The sequence below is a fragment of the Lampetra planeri genome, chromosome 19, assembly GCF_965212315.1.
Source record: "Lampetra planeri chromosome 19, kcLamPlan1.2.h2, whole genome shotgun sequence".
Classification (NCBI taxonomy): Eukaryota; Metazoa; Chordata; class Hyperoartia; order Petromyzontiformes; family Petromyzontidae; genus Lampetra; species Lampetra planeri.
Window position 1 is genome coordinate 10,149,416 of NC_136125.1, and position 20,147 is coordinate 10,169,562.

The following is a 20,147-nucleotide window of genomic DNA, read 5'->3' on the forward strand; positions in this document are numbered from 1 at the left end:
GTAGCTTGGCGCTCGGGGGTCTGTGGCTTAGCAAACTATGATGTTAAAAAACATCGGATGATGTTGTTGATTTGGTTAAAACCCTCTTGCAAACAAATCTAATGAACGCCTTCGTCTGTGTAGGCCCTCTGTGAAATCAGAGGGATACTTTGTGTAACATTCTAACCACAGTGATGTGAATTGTTTTTTTAGACATATTCAATGGCTCTTCTTGGTTCTTTCGGTAAAGTCACGTAGAAGGGAAATAATAAAATAATAAAAATAAAACATAATAAAATAATTCTATTTTATTATGTTTTTCTATTTTATTATGTTTTATTTTTTTATTTCCCTTCTACGTGACTTTACCGAAAGAACCAAGAAGATCAATCCCCGCAGTCACGAAAGCTTTAAATCGAAATATGCAATGGCTATTTGTTAGTTTATTTCCTATACTGTATTTAATTTTTTTAAATGTGCATACCGCTTTTCTTGGGTTGAACGTAGCTGTCATTCTGTCCGTGTTCGATTCCAATCAAGGGCCACGGCTCACATCAAAGGCGAGTGATATCTCACGCGGCCATGGTGCGGTCCCCTTCATCAACCGGCACTGACCACTGTGGTGAAGTATGGTCAAACAGTCCCCGTGACCGACGCTGCGTAGAGTGACCTTGTGTCCAGTAGTGGGTTGACAAAGGTTTTATACGCCAGTACAAAGTGTTACGTGCACAGAACAGCTACTTTGTAAGGTGTTCCCCCCCTTTTCAAAAAGGATGAAATAAAGTTTGTTTGGGGGCAGTGTTCTATTGTGTTACCTTGTGTGCTAGATCCGTGATTTGACGTGAAATAATTACGCATGTTAAGATATTTCTTATTTGAAAATACTCCCCTAACGTGTATACGTAGAGAATACGATCGCAAACGTTACAAGCGAAATCAGTTTCATTTAAACACGACATGTGGAAGATTATATTTTTAATGCAAGGGCATATTCTACATTAAAGCATTAATACGCGAAAATAAATCATCTAGGCTGGACTGTTGTTTTTGTTGTTGTTGCTTTATTGAGGAACGGACTCTGCAGTGGTGCTCAAGCATGAAGAAAATAAAAGTCCACCGACACTCGCAATCAGCACGGCCTTTTAACAGCAAAACTTCGTTAACTCCTGATCATCCGTGCGTGCATTATCCAGGTTACAATTAAATCCGGGTTACGGATGACGCACGCGTTGATAGATAATCGATTATAAGTGTGCCCCTGTTTAATTAATAAGCTGGGTTATCTCTCAGTTTGTGCCAGTTTAATTGCTAAATTGAATAATCTATACGTGTGCCAGTTTAATTGCTAAACTGGATAATCTATAAGTGTGTACCAGTTAAATTGCTAAACTGGATAATCTATAAGCGTGTATCAATTTAATTGCTAAACTGGATATGTCAGTGTGCGCCAGTTTAATTGCTAAACTGAATAATCAATTGCTAAACTGGATAATCTATTGCTAAACAGGATAATCGATAAGAGTGCGCGAGTTTTAATTGCTCGCTGCTCCTCACTCGTCGAGGGTCAGTAACTCGGTGTCCACGTGACCACGAGTCTGTGGGCGAGTGAAGTGATCGCTTGAAGAAACGACGAAAAGAAACGGCGCGTTCATTTGTACGTGTTCACCCCTCCCATGTTAGATGGGTAATCAAGGAGCACGTTTCCTGTACTTCCACTTAAATGCCTTGTGTTTTTTGTGTTATCCTAGCCAATACCCACCCTTCCCCTCAACCCATTATCCCGGATTATCGAGGTTGGACTGTTTATAATTTTATACGGTAGTGGGCTGACGGTTTAGGCAATGGCGTTTGAATTGGGTTTTATGCAAAGTTAGCATGGAATGCAACCAGTTTAAAATATACACAATTTAGCCTATTTAAAAAGTGGATTGCGTTGTAGGAATACATCGTTTATCTATGTATATATATAAAATTAATTGTGTTCGACAAGCGGTTATGTGAATCATCAGATAGTTGGTTCAAACAATTGGCCACGAAAAGTGTGCATGATACACGATTCCTAATAACTTTTCATATCGAAGTTGCTGCTGAGCGCAGGTCTGAATTAATATGAAGCAAATCGGTCAGCAACTGATAGCACTATTAGCAATATAAAAAAGGGCAAAAAACAAATGAAGCAAAGTGAGAGGATTGTTCTGGAAAAAAAACGTGAATGAGTTCCGAAGCCGGCAACCCATCAGGCTAACAATACACGGGTGGTAAGGATCAAAGTTACAAATCGCATTTGCAAATGTGGCTTCTGTATCCAGCACTAATTTTCTGCATCGAGATATACTTTTTTTTCATGAATATTTACGATGTTGAGGGAGGAAGGGAGGTCGTGTTTTTCTCATATTTGTTGTTATAACCTTCTAACCCCGTGCCCCGACTGGACGTATTAAAAAAGAGCTTCATAGCTCATCAGATTCTGTTGCTGATGATCCGTGAGCAGTGCCGGATTGAGCGTGGGGGCGTCCTCGTTTCAGAGCCCACGTGCGGTCCGCTTTTGTTCCGGTTCTATTTTTCCCCCCACACTCAACCGCTGGGCAAGGTAGGTAAGCCGGAACGTCTGACTGAAGACGAGCTGCATGCGCAGCGAATAGGCCCCAGAATGGCGTTGTCGGATTGCGTTCTCTCTGTACCTGGGAAATTTACAGAAGAACCTGCTAAAAGAAAGAACCGATGTGATAATTATTGGAAGATAAAAAAGGACGTATGTTTCCTTTACTACCCGAATACAAAGGTATGCAACACAATATCACTTAGTGCGTGGTGTTTTGTCACCTCTATAGCCAGTTGCTGCTTTGTATACGGGTGGCTCGGAGATGCTAACAACCTCGCCTGGTATACAGGAGGTCGTGGGTTCGATCACGACCCTGACGCCTGCTGCTGTATATTTGGAGTTTGTGTGTCTCTCTCCCCTTGGTCGCGTGGATCTTTCTCCGGTTTTTCCCTCCACATTTAAAAACGTGCGTTTAGAGTATCTCTGGCTGCTATACATTTCCACACGATTGGCAACTTCGTTGAGCTCGTATTTGTGTTCACGTCACTTCTGAAGGAGGCTTACCTGGTGAAATAGAAAAAAATAGTTTATAGTTTTATATATATGTACGTGTGAACGATGTGTCTTATATTATTGGTTCTTTCGGTAAAGTCACGTAGAAGGGAATATAAATATTTATATTATTTTATTATTTCCCTTCTACGTGACTTTACCGAAAGAACCAAGAATATGAATCCCTGCAGTCACGAAAGCTTTAAATCAAAAGATGTGTCTTATGTTAGACAGTTAACTGCTGGAATCCGTGCTTGCATTCAGTCCACTCTCTCGTGTTATAATCAGAGCCAGTGCATATAAATATACACAGAGATGCACAATTAACAGAAAATAGCTAAACACGCTCCAAAGCACTGCCTTAATGTGTCGACCAAATAAATGGTCGATCCTTATTCATAGCATATAGACCACGTATGAACATGAACCATTTATGTCCCATGAAGGGTCATTGTCCGAAACGTCGCCGAATATATAATTATTGTCATAGCGGTTGTTTTTATGATTTAAGCTAGTGTTGTTATAAAACGTGTACTATACACACACTGTGATCGTATATAGATATCCCAGTGATTTATAATAACGGCTGATTCAATATTGGAAAGTCGATGGGCTCCGTATCTTACAGAGGTGAGAGAGTGTTCAACAATCTAATTGCGTATATTGAGATACATTTATAGGGGTATAATGTATCACTTTAGTAGGGACGTATAAATATAGGCGTGGAAGGTATAGATAAAGACCCCCGTATATCCTTAACAAACTGTTGGGACAAGTGCTGTTTGCGAGTAGCACCTATGAAGGCCGGCACGGCACACGAGGGTGTGGGTGGTCAACACCAGGCCCGACCGCCTTTGTCTCCCTGGTGGCGATGTTTACACACCGCACCAGGTACTCATCTGAGTCTGAGTCGACCTAGGGGAGACCCAGGACCGGTTCAGACAATCGTCACTAATGTTGGCCGTGAGCGGGAATCGAACTCTGGTCGCTGAGGTTCATGGCGCAGGGCGCTAACCGCTACACCACCGCTCCCGTATACACACGCACGCACAGGTACGTACATATATACATGCATAACCCAGCTTAAATATACGCTGCCAAGCCTGGTGGTGTTCATTCAGACGCTGTCTTCCCGACAGAACCTGTTCTTCACATGAGGACGGCTGCTTGCGTTGTGGCCGAAACGTCGTGAGAATTGTATTTTATTATTATTGTATTATTTCCCTTCTACGTAAACTTTACCGAAAGAACCAAGAAGATATACATGCATACTTACGGCTTTGGGGCGTGAAGGCGTTCCATCAGCCTGCAGACAAATATAAGTCAATCTCAAGACTGCATCACCACCACCACCACCGCCACCGAATGTGGACGCGCATCCGTCTCCGGCTGCGGTTGCTGCGTTAAAAAAAAACCGCATGCGGCGAAGTTTCCCCGATCGTCACGAATGGACCCCAGGGGACACTTTGCACGCCGCCGCTTTTACTTGAGCACCCGTGCCGCCTCGTCCAGAGACGTGCCACACGATCGCCGTAACTTCACTCGCCCGCGGCCCTGCCTCCACCTCTTGTGATGACAACCCTGGCTGGCACCGCCGAAACCTACGCGTGACGTCGCGGATAGGGTTAGTGCGGAAAGTAGTCAGGGAAAGCACGCGCCGTGGTCAATAACCTGTAGGATGCGTTTGTGTGCGTGTCTATGTTGTGTGTCTCTGTCTCTGTGTGTCTGTTGTGTGTCTATGTTGTGTGTACCTCTCTCTGTGTGTCTCTGTGTGTCTCTCTCTGTGTGTCTGTTGTGTGTGTCTCTCTCTCTCTGTGTCTGTGTGTCTATGTTGTGTGTCTCTCTCTGTGTGTCTATGTGTGTCTATATGTTGTGCGTCTCTCTCTGTGTGGGTCTATGTTGTGGGTCTCTCTCTCTCTCTGTGTCTCTGTGTGTGTCTCTCTCTCTCTGTGTGTCTCTGTGTGTCTATGTTGTGTCTCTCTCTGTGTGTCTCTGTGTGTCTATGTGTGTCTATGTTGTGCGTCTCTCTCTGTGTGTCTCTGCTGTGTCTCTCGATGTGTCTATGCAATGTGTCTGTGTGTCTCTGTGTGTCTATGTTGTGTGTCTCTCTGTGTGTCTCTGTTGTCTCTCTGCTTGTGTGTCTCCGTGTCTGTGTTTTGTCTCTCTCTCTCTCGAATTTAGTTCTACCTGATAACGACTGCGTGTGTTGCAATCGAAACGTCGTATTCTATTATTACATTTATTTTATTATCTACGTGACTTTACCGAAAGTACCAACGAGTTATTCCCGCAGTCGCGAAAGCTTCAAATCGAGTTTGATGCGTCTATCGTTTGACCAATCGGTTTACCAGACGCGCGCTGCAAGCAGGCGATGCTATTGTTCGTAGGCTTTGAAATTGGACGCTCGATACGAAGCTGGCATTGTACACAAAGCGTGACCGCGTCCATCGACCTCGGCGTCACAATGCATGGCAGGCGAATTACTCGGTCCACCGATGATGGGTGCTCGTATATTAGTCGGTGTGTTTTTCGCGAAGCGTAAAGCGATGTAGAAGTTGAAGGACGGCCACCGTCCTTGTCCCTCTGTTCGTGTGACAGCGATCAATCTCTCCGGGCTGAATATTTCGAGTGTCTCGTTCACATTGTGAAAATGCGGAATTCGTAATAGGAGTATGGAGTCGACTGAACGTGTAAAGAAATGTCACCCTCGTAGTCGTCCTTCTGGAGCAGTGGTTCTTAACCTGGGGTGCGAGATATGGCCAGATTTTTTTTAGAAGGTAAATAATCGAAAAGACAAATTAAGCACGGGGCAGGTAAGTTACAACTACTTTGTTGTTGTGTTTTTATCAAACCCCTATGTATTGATTAACTTTGTAGTGAAGGTTACGAGCGTGCGTGTCTGAGATAAGATTTGCCTTCGAAATGGTTTCAAGACGGGTTATGCGTTAAGTGTGCTCTCTTACAGACTCTACACATCAACATAGACTAGGACAGTTGTATTTAGGAGACATGGCTTTTACTAGCCCGCACTCACCGGCGTGGTGAAGTATGGTCAAACAACCGTCACGACCAACACGGCGTGGGAAGAAGACCCTTTTCATCCAGCAGTGGATTGACAACGTGCGGACTATACTAATACAACGCGTGCAGTGGGAACGGCCGTCTGACCCTGGTCCTGGTATCGTATTCGTCGGTGTAAATTAGCAGATGCTTAGGACAAAGCGATACACGTTTATGATTTCTATTCGTTACGAAACGGTCGTTGATTTTCTAAAACAAAATAACAACAAAAAACAAACGCAACGGTTTAACTTTGTAATTCACAACTATTGCTGGATGCTTCACAGAGAGAAAAAAGAAACCTTCCCGATCCAATTTTTTTCAAGTTGGATTAACAGAAACTACTAAAACCCACTATTTTCCGTAAAAGTTACGCATTTCTTGGCAAGCAAAGATCGCGATGATAACGATCGTGAGCAACGTGATGAGTATGATGATGATGATGTTAATGATGATGTATACCATGCTCATAACTATGACGATAGTAGCGATGACACACGTTATAACACAGCGCAAACTTCACACGCGCCTGCGGAACCACACGATAACGCACTGTCAAAACAAACGTGTGTACGGACATCGCACGGACGTAAATAACGATTCGCTTGAACTTTGGCTGGCGGGATATACTCCCAAGTTGAACTGCCGCTTCCGATTGGCCGGATGATTGCGTGAAATGAGCGTACGCACAATCGCGTGCCTCTGCATTCCCCTCCTCCTCTCTCCTCCCATCCCGACCACCCTCCGCCTACAACATAGCAGCACGGTCATTTGTATAAATTCCCAAACGTCATGGACATTGTTGGCTTCCATCGGAGAGAACGCAGCGCTCCGTGGCCGTCGATGCGACCGAGGCGGCGATTTTTATGATTTCTATCCGAGCGTCTCTTCCCGCGGCAGAAAGTCAACCGAGCATGTGTCCGCGAACACGTGCCACCCAGTCCGCCCTGCGCAATCGGCGCTCTCGTTTATGATCTACGCGACCGACTCTCTCCGCCTTGCTCGTGCTTCTTGCTCGTTCGTCGCATCCCGAGCGAAGAGAGAGAGCGAGAGAGAGAGAGGTGGGGGGTTGGGGGCGTGGGTGGTGGGAGAAGCGGAGCGGTAGGAACGCGAAGGAATCGGCGGCGTAGCTAAGCTCGGCGCGTGTCGTCCGCGTGGTTTGTGACCGCCGCAGCATGAGTCTGGTGGGTGGCTACCCTCACCACCACCCGGTCATGTACGACCTCTACCCTTGCGTGGCGGCCGCCGGTCGCCGCCACCACCACCACCACCATCATCACGACGAGAGCCTCTACCTCCGCGGCTGGGTGCTCGGGGGCGCGGCGGATATGGCAGCGGACTACGCCAGCGTGCCGTGCCACTACAACGGGCTCACCGCCGCCAGCTACCCCGGCGGAGTACTCCGGGGTCCGGGGTCGATGCAGGTCTCCGAGGCGTCCGCCGTGCACGGAGGCGGCGGCGGTGGCGGCGGGGGCGGTGGAGGAGTCGGAGTCGCCGCTGGAGTCGGAGGAGGAGGAGGGGTCGGGGGCGGAGGAGCCATCAACGGCGGTGCGGTCGCCACCACGGCCACCGCCGCCGCCGCCGCTGCCGCCGCGGCCGCCGCGTATTGCGGGGCCCTGCGGGGGCTCGGGGAGAGGGCGTGCGGCCGGAGGCTACGGCCCCACTCGGCCGGGGTGGGACCACCGGGGCAGCCGCAGCCTCCGCGCAAGGAGCGGCGCCGCACCCAGAGCATCAACAGCGCGTTTGCGGAGCTGCGCGGACACATTCCCAACGTGCCCGTGGACACGAAGCTGTCCAAGATCAAGACGCTGCGCCTCGCCACCAGCTACATCTCCTACCTGATGGACGTCCTGGATAAGGGCGACAGTGGTGGAGAGACGACGTCCGGATTCAGGGCCGATCTGGCGGACAGCGATGGCCGGTCGGAGCGCGCCGTCGACGGAACGGTACGGGCGCACGCACGGGCGGGAGTAGCGCTGGGCACGCGGCACGGGAAACGGGACTCGGTAGAAGTGGAAGATTTGAACTCGCTGCATGGCACTGAGCGCATACATCTGTGTGTAACAAGCAACTATCGGCGCAGGCATGCGAGCGTACAGCTGGCTGGGTTTACGTAATAGAACTGGGTTGCATGAATAGCACTGCAGCGATAATAGAACCGGGTACATCATGTGACTGGGAGGAGAGAACTGGGTACGTAATAGAACTGGATCGACGATCGAACTGGGTTACATAGTCGAAGAGGGGGTACGTAGAACTCGATTCACATCAGCACTGGGGACAGAGAGCTGGTTACATCATATAACGCCGCAAGCGGTCAGTGTCTCTGTACACCTACGACTGTGGTTAGTTTGTTGGGCGTATTCAGCGGTGGGTAATCAGCCGTCCCCCAAAAAAATATATATCTAGAAGTTTGATGCTTTTAAACAATAATGAGAGGCTGCGTTTAGAAGTGGTGCGTGTAAGCACACGTTAGACCACTCGGATATACGGTTCGCCGTCAACACCGTCTCCATAGTAATATACACAAGTTCGACGTTTCGAGCAATGGCCCTTCTGCAGGGCAGACACAGAAAGCGATCACGTCACGTTTGTATTTCCAACATAGTTCCAAACAGCGAAACAACAAAAATCACGTAATTACTAAAAGTACATTGTTGTCCAGCCGCACAACCGAACGCACGAACTTGAACTATGGGACTTTGTTTAAAAAGCTTGTAGCGTATACACACTCGCACGGACCTCACTGTATACTTAGAACTTGATATCAATCTGTGCTTCAGCTGCGGGAAGAGTGAAAATGTTTCACTGAAAGGAAGCAATCCAGCGGCTTTTTGGGCAAACGCCAGGCCAATTATTATCCAGGATGTGTGCCAACATTTTATCTTTATTGTAATCAAACAACACATTCTCGATTGCGCTTGTGTGTACGTGTGTATCCTATCGGTTGGCGCCGAGTATGAACGGGGATAGGAATGCATACGCACGCAGGGAGACACGTGGACAGAGCGCGCACTCATGAACCCTGAGGATATTTCTCCAGATGAATTATTTTGCCTCAAACGTGAAATGTTGCTCCGTAGTACAGTGCATCCCCTTATTTGGGGAGTGGGGGGGTGGTGGTGGGGAAAAATGAGATAAATCAGTGCAATTTGTACAGAATTTTTTAGGGGGAGGGGGGTGTGTAAAGGGTGGTTAGTGGGCATATTTTTACCATTGAGTCAGCAGCGGTGCGGACCTTGCACAAGGCTCACGTGACAACCACCAGAGGAATGCGACTTGATAAGACTCATCGGTGTCATGCACGTGGTGATAGAGAGCGAGAGAGCGAGCGAGACAACCAGAGCGAACCACTACTCGGAGGGGTTCTTTCAAAACCCGATAGAGCCTCCATTCCGTGAATATGTCCCACGATGGGAGTTAGGGAGTGCGGATTGCGTCGCAGGGTTTAGGGCCATGAGTCAGTTCGGCTGTCACTGTCGCCGCGTGCGAAGGCGACGGATGCATTGGACATTCCCCCCGGAATTTAAATGCCCCCGGAATTTAAATGCCCTCCTGCCCCACGAGTTGTAGTCACAAATAAAAAGGGAACATTCTGGAGGCTTTCATCTTCTTGGTTCTTTCGGTAAAGTCACGTAGAAGGGAAATAAAAAAAATAATAAAAATTAAACATAATACAATTGTGCATGCTCTTCACCGCGTCGGCTCGCGGAGCTTTTAGAGGCACGCGCATTGACTATACCTTGAAAAGTTTCGGTGGTGCGAAAATATGAAGATGTATAGTGTATACATATGTGCCAACGGTGTTTACATTTCAGTTTAAAGTTAGACTTTTGATGTGTTGCACTCACAAGCGCGAGTTCACACACGTCATGCACATTCATCATCATCACCGTAATAATCGTCTTCAAAATCATCACCAGCCATGGTCTGTCCGCTGCTGGATGAAGGCCTCGCCAATCCGCCGCCACCACCTCCCCTCGCGATTCTGCGATATAAGAATCCGTCTAGCACCCCACAAACGAGCTGATTTCATCATCATCTTCATCATCATCATCAAACATACAACAGAAATTACGTGGTGATGATGATGCTGCGTTAGCGGTGGTGCAGAAGCATAATTTGTTACAAACTCGTCAACAAATGTGTTCAATCTTAAGGCAGTGTTGTCGAGGAGCGTGTCGAGTTTATGTTTACATATTACAGAGATGAACGTGCAATTGTATGACACGTAGATGAATGCAACGCTAATTGTGCAGAAACAGACGTAAGTAAACTGTCACCGTTGATCTTGGAACATCCTATGCTGCCGCGAAATTCATAAAATGCATTATGATTGTATAACGCGCTTTAACAGCGATGGAACGACATGCAGTTCATCATCTTTTACATTTTCACTACACGCGTGTCGATGCTAAGCGTGACTAAGTGTACTTTGTGTCGTTGTTTGACTTTGCATTTCTGTTTGTTTCCCCTCTCGTCCTCCTCCTCCCCCCCCCCCCCGACCTCTTCGTAGAAGAGGCCATCTGTCCAAGTAGTCCCGATAACGCATGAACAACTGAAGGCATGTCCACGCACTGCTTCTCGACATCGTTGCACGTAACAATAGTCCTGTGCACGAGTGTTTTTGCGCATGGCACGAGGCTGTTGAGACATGCAGCGAGTCCATGGATATGTTGTATGAGCGTCACATTAACTCCCTTCCCCCCTCCCCATCTGTGTATCTTATCACTTAATCATTTGCCGTAATTTTGTGGATCATAAGACGCTCCGGAAAATATGACGCACCCCAAGACGCCTTTGCGCGGTGTCAATAAATGTATTCGAATCTGTTTTCACACAGAGACAAAGATCCCCCGTATAGGCTTAGCAAACTGTTGGGTCAAGTGCTGTTAGCGAGCACCTATGCGGGCCGGCACGGCACACAAAAGGGTGGGTGGCCAGCCCCACGCCCGGCCGCCTTTGTCTCCCCAGTGGCGATGTTTACACACCGCACGAGGTATTCATTTTATGCTGAGTCGACCTAAGGGAGGCCCAGGACCGGTTCTGATAATAGCCACTGGTGTTGGCCGTGAGCGGGAATCGAACTCGGGTGGCGGGGATCGTAGCGCAGTGCATGCTAACTGCTACACTACCGCTCCGCACACAAACACACCCCAGGACCTTCCAGATTATAAGACGAACCTCCGACGTTTTTTGTACGTAGGGATACAAAATATTTGCTTATTTTGAACTCTGAGAATACGGTTTAGCTCATTACAATGCAATTGGCCAAACGTTGTAAATGCAGAACCCTCCTGAAATCGGAGTCTTGAGACTCGGGGAGGATTTTTGTTTATCGACACGTAAATAAATGTTCCGTAATTTTAGTTTTAATGATATATTTACGAATGGACTCTTTCTGCTCACAATGTACAAAAAGTATAAATACTGTTCAAGTGTTTAGCATGTATACATTCTATACAAACTATATTTGCACGCGTCGGAAACTCTTCGTGTACGTTACCTATACGCACCAAGGAAAAAGGCAAACGGTATCGAGAATTAGCTACTAAAAGTGTAAAGATCTATTAACTGTATTTTTAAGGTAATCGATCAAAGAGTTCTGTCGTGAAATGCATTGACGTATTTTCGGAAAATTATGATTTTGAAACAGGCCTCAAATCATATAACGGTCAGACATACATAACTTACCTTGAGTAATAATTTTTATTTTTCCAAACCATCACAATTTAAAGTATAAATGGCGTACAGCGAATAAATCTGTGCATGTATTGCAAACCACACACACGCTACGAGGATTATTTAGCTGCCACTCAAATCATCTACTGCTGGATAGAATGAAGGCTCCACACACTGCGTTAGTCAGGGGAGAGAGGGGATAGGGGTTGTTTTTCGGCCATACTTCACCACGCTGGTCAGTGCAGCTTGATGAAGGAGAGACCCCAAGGACCGGTTCTAATATCACTCACCGCTGATGTCAGCCGTGTCCGGGAATAAAACTCGACTACCGATTGTGCTAACCACTGCACCACCGCTCCACCCCGTCGTTCGAATTCATGTCTTGTTAAATAGACAACAACAACCGATCGCCGAGTGATTTGAATATGTATGCCCGATTAACTTGGCAGAGTTCACCAAAACGCACAACAAACCCTTGCTGCTGACATTTCCCCGCACCTCCGATAAGCACGGTTGACTACGTACGGTGCGAAAGAAGTTTAAACGCACATACGCTACAGTGTAAGTCACCATTAATGTGGAGCGGTGGCGCAGTGGTTAGCGCGCTTGCGCTATTGTTGAGTCGTCTCGTACCACTGGTCCCGAGTGTTGCTCCCCCACCCACTGCACCAACTCCGCACGGACCAGCGTGGTGAAGTATGGTCAAAACAACCCCCTCCTCCTCCCCGCCATGAGCGACAAGGCGTGGAGAGGGTTTCCATCGAGCTGTAGATTGACAAAGCGTTGTGCATTTGTCCGAGATAATCTGCGCGTTCACGACGCGTAACGCGTGGTTCGGGGGGGGGGATGGAGCTCCCACGTTAAAGCGCACGCATCGCATTATATCACAACACACTATTTACGCTAATTCTGACGTCGATGAGTTCCACATTAACGACACTCATTCGTGCCAACGTTGCTCTACTCCGTAAACAAACGCCGACTTCGTACGGCCGCGCGCGTGCGCTCGTGCCGACATTGCAAGATGAGACACGAGTTCATCGTGGTGCACCGTTTGACAACACAGCGATTGATAATGACGACGATGATGACGATAATGATGCTGTTACATAAACAGTGACAAACACGACACTAACAAACACGTGAGAGACGAACGCCGCTCGTGAAAAGAAACGGACCGCGGCACAAGCTGCAGCTGCGTGTTGCGTGCGTGCGCGTTCGCAAGACTAGCGCAGCGTAAGGGTTAAACGCCTCCTCTCTCATTTGCCGCTCCATTTTGTTTTGCTAGCATCGCTGCCCATTCACTCGAAGGTCGTCCCCATCCCTCCCCCGAAACCCAACACCACCACCACCTATCCACCCACCCCGATAGAGACCTCTCAGTGCGTCAGGGTCAAGGGCACAGCGCTTACGCAGTGACCACAATGACAGAGATCCCCCCCATCCATCCACCCTCCTTCTAAAGCATTCGCTGCTTATTCGAGTCCCCCGTGTGACAGGGGAGCGAAGTCGGCCTCCGCCGCCGCCGGCAGCCGATCGAGCCCCGGGAAGAGCCGCTACGTGCCACGAAGCAGCCGATGGAGAATCGGCCACGTAAAATGCGCCCCAAGGCTGCACGCTGTTTCAGCCGATACATTAACTGATCGAAATACAATCTGGTTGTTGTTGTAGTAGCTTGTAAATGTTGTGGATTGTAAATGTTGTGGCTTGGCTCTCCAACACACCGGTGTGCTATACTAGTAATTAAGTGGCTTGTTCTGTTCACGTGACAAACCTTACTAGTTGGCTGTGTCGGGTGGTGGCGGATTTAACGACACATTTATATATTTACGCGATCTAACCCCAAAAACCTGTATTATGTTGTTGTTTGGTATTGTTGGCATATCTGTCAACCCATACCGTTTACTCGCATTCTTGTACAGACAATCTAAGTTTTCGAGTCCATACGGCGTAAGCCGTTTCAATGCGGACTTTGTAAGGATGAACTTTGTTGAGGTGTGTAAGGGGCACGGGGTGACCAACGCGGTCTCACTTGGTCTCTAATAAGCTAGAGGGCACTGGTAAGGGGTTGACAGGTTTGTGTTGGCTTGCGCGTATGCGTGTGCTGTCTTTATGCGTATGTCTACGTGGGTTCACCTTTGTGTGTGTTGTGTGCACACCGTATAATGTGTCCGCGTGTCGTGCCGTGCCGGCCTTCGTAGGTGCTACTCGCTAACTGCACTTGCCCCAACATTGTGTTGAAGGCTATACGGGGGGGGATCTTTGTCTTTGTGTTGTGTATGAATTTATGCGTGGTGTGTATATATGTTTGTTTGCAAATGCCTGTGTGTGTGTGCATGTGTGAACCGAGCCTGGGCCTCCTCGAGGTCGACTCAGCCTCAAATGAGTACCTGGTGCGGTGTGTAGTAAACATCGCCATTAGGGAGACAAAGGCGACCGGGCGTGGTGCTGGCCACCCACCCCGTCGTGTGCACTTCTGGCCTTCATAGGTGCTCGCTAACAGCACTTGACCCAACAGTTTGTTACAGGCTATATGGGGGATCTTTGCCTTTGTAAGTTATTACCTGTGTTAGCGCTACGCTGCGCGAACGAACCTGGCGAAACGATTTCGGTTTCTGCTCACGGCTAACATCTGTGACGAGTGTCTGGACCGGTCCTGGACCTTCTTTAGGTCGACTCAGCCATTAACGGAGTACCCGGTGCGATAAGTGGACATCAGCACTCGCTAACAGAACTTGCTCCAATGGTCCATTAAAGGCTATATGGGGGGGATCCCATATATATGTATATGTTCGTACATATACACACATGTATACACTAAGCTACCTAAATAATGAACTTATTTTATTATATGTTAACGATTGTATGCAGTTGCGCGCATGTACATGAGTGTGTGGAGACCGTCTCACTTCTGTGTACACGAGAACATCCTTAAATACGTGCATGCATGACGTACTACACATTTCCTGTTGATGTCGAGTGCCATCCTCGAGCCAGCGGCTGAAACTCGACATTCCTATGGCCAGTTCTATTTATAAGACAACCGCAGCTGACTGCCAAAATTTGGTACTAAATTTATCGACCACCCCCCCCCCCCGATGGAGAATTGGCTGAGTCGACCACTTGGAACATTTCAGCCGAGCGCTCGAACCACCCGATTACCCCAAACCAGAACAATAATTTAGTCATTCATCCAGCAGGGATTGGCAAAGGCGATGTAACACATTCACGTGTGGACTCTATACCCCCACGCCACCCACAATGCACGTCCACGCAGTACTAGCACCCGTGGCATCGGTATAATCATTGCCAGCTTTCTATCGCTAATTGCGCTCTCTGCTCGCGTGTTTAAGAGCGGCGGCGGCACGACGATTGACGCACACGCGTCAGGAATCAGCGCCGAGTTACATTCTAGATTTTAAGCTTTCGTGACTGCAAGGATTCATACTCTTAGTTCTTTCGGTAAAGTCACGTAGGTAAAAATGAAATTAAAATTAATAAAAAAAAATAAAAACAATAAAATCACGACGTTTCGGAGGCAACACAAGCTTCCGTCTTCACGACGTTTCGGAGGCAACACAAGCTTCCGTCTTCAGGTGAATGCGAGAGACGTTTCGGAGGCAACACAAGCTTCCGTCTTCACCTGAAGACGGAAGCTTGTGTTGCCTCCGAAACGTCGTGATTTTATTGTTTTTATTTTTTATTTATTTTAATTTCATTTTTTACCTACGTGACTTTACCGAAATAACTAAGAGTCCGAGTTACATTCTTAAAGCACGAAACGAGTACCTGGCGCGGTGTGTTAAAAACGTGAGCATCTTGGGGAGACAAAGGCGGCCGGGCGTACGGGGTTACAGTACCACCACCTCGTGATGGGCCGTAACTGCTCCAATAGTTGTTCGCTTACAGCTGGGATTTAACAATTCTAATTATACGTGATAAGTTAAAGCACGATCTTGGTTTGAAGCTTTCGTGACTGCAGGAATCCAAACTTTTTGGTTATTTCGGTAAAGTCACATAGGTAGAAATAAATTAAAATAAAACAAATCACGACGTTTCGATCGCAACACAAGGGACCTTCATCAGGTGAGACAACCACAGCACTTCAGTAGTTTTCTTGCTGTGGTTGTGTTGCGATCGAAACGTCGTGATTTGTTTAATTTTATGTCGACCTACGTGACTTTACCGAAAGACCGAAAGAGTAAGTTAAAGCCCATTTGTCAACCCACTGCTGGATCAATGTCTCCCCACTCAATGTGAGTGTGCGCGGTTTGTCGAAGCGTGTTCTCAGATACACCCCCGTTCAGATATCGCGCTCGCCACAACTGACCATAGCCGATGCCACCACTGCGCAACAAGTTCACGTACAGTGTGTTGAACTTCTTTCGCACCGTACGTAGCCAACCGTGCTAATCGGAGATGCTCGGGGGGAGGGGGGCAACAAGCTAAACGCAACATCCAGTTATGAATAAATTAGTTTTCAATCGAGATGATTTAGAAGTGCATAGGGCTCCAGTGGCTCCCTACTATCGGAAGGAAGAGCTTTCCAGACGGCCGGCAGAAGCGCATCTGAAGGCGCGCGATGTGGTGGCCGTCTTTGTCCGATGGCTAATCCTACAGCCACTGCTGCGAGGATGCACGTTGAGGTTCTTTCGCGCCGTACGTAGCCTAACCGTGCTCATCAAGAGGTGCGATGATCGGAAGCCGCTTGCTTCGATGAAGTCGATGGAGCGAAACGGATTATGGGGGGCGTGGGAAGGGGTGGGGAGTGTGTGCGTACGTGCGTGCGTGTGCGTGCGTGCGTGTGTGTGCGTCTGGTGGGGAGCGGTGGTGTAACGGTTAGCGCGCTGCGCTAGGAACCCGGCCACACGAGTTCGATTCCCGCTCACGGCCAACACCAGTGACGATTATCTGAACCGGTCCTGGGCCTCCCCTAGGTCGACTCAGCCTCTAACGAATACCTAATGCGGTGTGTAAACATCGCCACTGGGGAGACAAAGGCGGTCGGGCGTGGTGCTGGCCCCCCACCCCCTCGTGTACCGTTGCGGCCTTAATAGGTGCTCGCTAATAGCACTTGCCCCGACAGTCTGTTAAGGCTATATGGGGGGGATCTTTGTCTGGTGGGGAACGCTTTCCGTGAAGTGTGACACGTGTTGTTGTTGTTGTTGTCTTGTTGTTGTTGTTGTCCTCGCCTCCGATCAGCGACCCAGTGGCAAGAACAGCTCGAAGGAGAAGAAGCGGGGACGGACTGGCTGGCCGCAGCACGTGTGGGCTCAGGAGTTGAAACGATGACGACGATGACCGTGGGACAAGCTCGTCTCTTGGATGAACGCTGAGAAAACGCTCCGTTCAACAACAACAACAACAACCCATAAAAAAAACCCTAAGAAACCCCAAAAACAAAACTGAAAGCTTTGCACTGAACATCGCTTGAGTCGTCGTCGTCGGCACGGGCACGGGGAATCACCGCCGGTACGTCTTTGTCGGTCCTCTCGTAACTGCACGGCATTCTTGCTCGTGATATTATCATCATCATCATAATCATCAGAATATTCGAGCGGTGATTCAATAGACCTGTGGTGCTGCGTCGTAGAAATGTTACGTTATGTGCCCGAACGTGGTATAGACGAGTGTTATTTGGCCTCCTGTGTAATGTTGTATATAATGACGTGATGATGATGATGGTGGTGGTGATGGTGATGGTGGTGATTATTTAGAATGATCGTCAACATTGGAAGGGTGTTTTGTTGTTCTTCTGGTTGTTGTTTTCAGTGGACTTATAAAAAGACAGAGTTGAGACATTGCAATCGACTGCCCCTTGCAAACTTGACTTTTTCCGAAGGATAAAAAAAGAGATCTAGTTATTCTTTAAACGTGTTTCTATTTTGCATAACGTTCGTATCGATGCTACAGCTACAAACGATTCATATACTGAACAGAGTATTATGTTTTATGTTGACCATGATGATGAGAGTTGATGTTACACGGATGTCGCTATATGAAAATTCACATGTCAGAAGTGTTTTAATTTGCGTCAATGCAGTACACGAACCAATGCAGTTTGTCGTTATTACATTGTAGTGCGATTCAATTGCAGACTTTTTTTTACCATACACTCACATGATGATGATGGTGATTATGCAATTGGCTGGAGAGAACGAAATTAATGTAAGAACGCAAGGCAAACTAACAAACATCTCATTTGTAGATAACTCCATTTGCAGCGTGTGATTATGTTATATTTTAATAACGTAAAACTGGCGCTTGTGCGTTAGCAGTGGTTTTCGAGCAAACGTACTAACATACACAACCCAACGCATGAGTCAATAATACTGTGGCCTTAAAAATATATCTATATTTAATTTAAGCGGCGACGCTTCGGGCAATGATCCTTCTTCACAACACATAGCGAGGTTAATTCCCACCTCTCCGGCCTCTGACTAGGCCACAGTTGTTATTATTTTGTTATTGTAACACGGCGTCTCCACAACGACATCACGACGCAGCGCGTGTCTCGATGCACTTTAGCACACGAAGTGGTAGCAGTCGTAGTAGGATGCACCGACACGACTTCCGTCCTTATCGACGAAAGATCCAGACTCGTGCCGAACGCGTAGCCCTGCAAGTTACATCGGCCACAACAATGAGAGCAGTTCGATGGGGTTGTTTTTTTTTATCGGAGGCGTCAATGTTGAATCAACGCAGTCGCCACCGCGCAACCAACCAACAAACAAAGGGGCGCGTGGAGGTAGCAGCCACACTCGGTGGGCCTCTCGATCAGTCCGCAAGTGGAAACCTGCGGCCCCACGTCTCACGCGCGAGGCGTCGCGGGCAAGTGTGTACGCGCAATGCGCTCCTGATTCTCTCTCTCTCTCGCGCTCTCGTATCGAGCGTGAACTCAGAGCGCATAGAGACTCGCGACGGTGGCTGTGTGTTGGTCACCGATGTCTAATCGAACGGTTCTCGAGACCCACTACTCGTTTAACCAATCAACTCTCCCCGATTCGAGCACAAGTTACAAGTCGGGTCCACGCTTGCACGCACCCGATGATTGTTAAACGCGTCCCACGTGACGCTGTTTGCGTCGCGTCGAACACACACACGGAGAGGTCTCGATCTCAATTTTAAATCGGCCATGGGTCTCAATTTTAAATAGTCTCTCTCGCGGCCAGCACAAGTGACGTTTATCTGAACTAATCATGGCCCCCTCTTAGGTCGACTCGGCATCAAATGAGTACCGTACTCTACTTGGTGCGATGTCTAAACATTGTCGATGGGGAGACAAAGGCGGCCGGGCGTGGTGCTAGCCACCCATCCCCTGGTGCACCGTGCCGACCTTCATAGGTGCTACTCGCTAACAGCACTTGCCCCAACAGTCTGTTATAGGCTATACGGGGGATCTTTGTCTGTTTGTGTAGATGTGTTCCACGCAGAAAGCGTGAATTGCTTCAGCAGGTCGCGCGGGGCGTGTTTAGCAATCATCGGGCGCGTACAGCGTGGGACGACGGATTTTAATTTGAAAAGGGAGTCAATTGGTGCGCACGAAGAGACGTAGGGACGTGGTGGTGGGCTGGAGTTTGAGAAACCCTTCTCTGAAGCTACACATTTATCCATCATTAAAGGGCTAAACGAGCTGAAATCGTGTGCACAGATCGCCGAGGTCACGCTGATAACTAGCAACATCTGGAAGTAGATTCGTGTTTATTGTTAACCGTTCATTTAAGTTAGGATCGCGTTCAATTGCACGTCAAAAGTCGCACGTTGTTTTCAGTCTCGCGATAAGCAACATACACACCAGCAGCGGACCAATGACGTGGAGGGTGACGCTAGAACCGACGGTAAAGCCTTTGACGGGTTTTGCGTTTTTCCCCCATTGACTGTCACGCGACTCACTAATTTGACGTTTCCTGCATACAATTAACCGAGGCTGTAATTAATGGCAACTGTAAATCAGTCGCTGCGGCTCGCACCGAAGCGACACGGGGAGCCGGCGGTGTGGAGACGAGTCGATGGGGACGACTTCCTCGAGACGATGTTTCGTGTTCATCTTCTTGGTTCTTTCGTTAAAGTCACGTAGAATGGAAATAATAAAGTAATACAAATAAAACATAATAAAATAATTTTCACGACCTTTCGTCCACAACGCAAGCAGCCGTCATCAGGTGGAGAACAGGTCTGTCGAGAAGACAATCATTCAGACTCTGTCTTCTCGACAGACCTGTTCTCCACCTGAGGACGGCTGCTTGCGTTGTGGCAGAAACGTCGTGACAATTATTTTATTATGTTTTATTTTTATTATTTTATTACTTCCCTTCTACGTGACTTTACCGAA

At 47.9% G+C, this 20,147-nt stretch overlaps 1 protein-coding gene and 1 long non-coding RNA gene across 3 annotated transcripts; one reads left to right on the top strand and one right to left on the bottom strand.

Annotated features, from left to right (window-relative positions):
• Positions 1–338: 338 nt before the first annotated feature.
• On the bottom strand, positions 339–6,853 carry LOC144724090 (uncharacterized). The gene is made up of 3 exons (XR_013586439.1): positions 6,108–6,853; positions 4,350–4,674; positions 339–3,085 (listed from the first exon to the last, which is right to left on the bottom strand). It is a non-coding gene; the product is annotated as an uncharacterized LOC144724090 (long non-coding RNA).
• On the top strand, positions 5,519–17,906 carry LOC144724089 (heart- and neural crest derivatives-expressed protein 2-like). Of its 2 annotated transcripts, none has more exons than XM_078602960.1 (3): positions 5,519–8,079; positions 10,653–10,697; positions 17,018–17,906. In XM_078602960.1, the coding sequence occupies exons 1-3, from the start codon at positions 7,309–7,311 to the stop codon at positions 17,105–17,107; spliced, it is 906 nt and encodes a 301-aa protein (XP_078459086.1). In that variant the 5' UTR covers positions 5,519–7,308; the 3' UTR covers positions 17,108–17,906. The 2 variants fall into 2 exon arrangements, with proteins under 2 accessions (XP_078459086.1, XP_078459085.1); XM_078602959.1 differs by having other exon boundaries at positions 5,676–8,079; positions 10,650–10,697.
• The last annotated feature ends 2,241 nt before the right edge of the window (positions 17,907–20,147 follow it).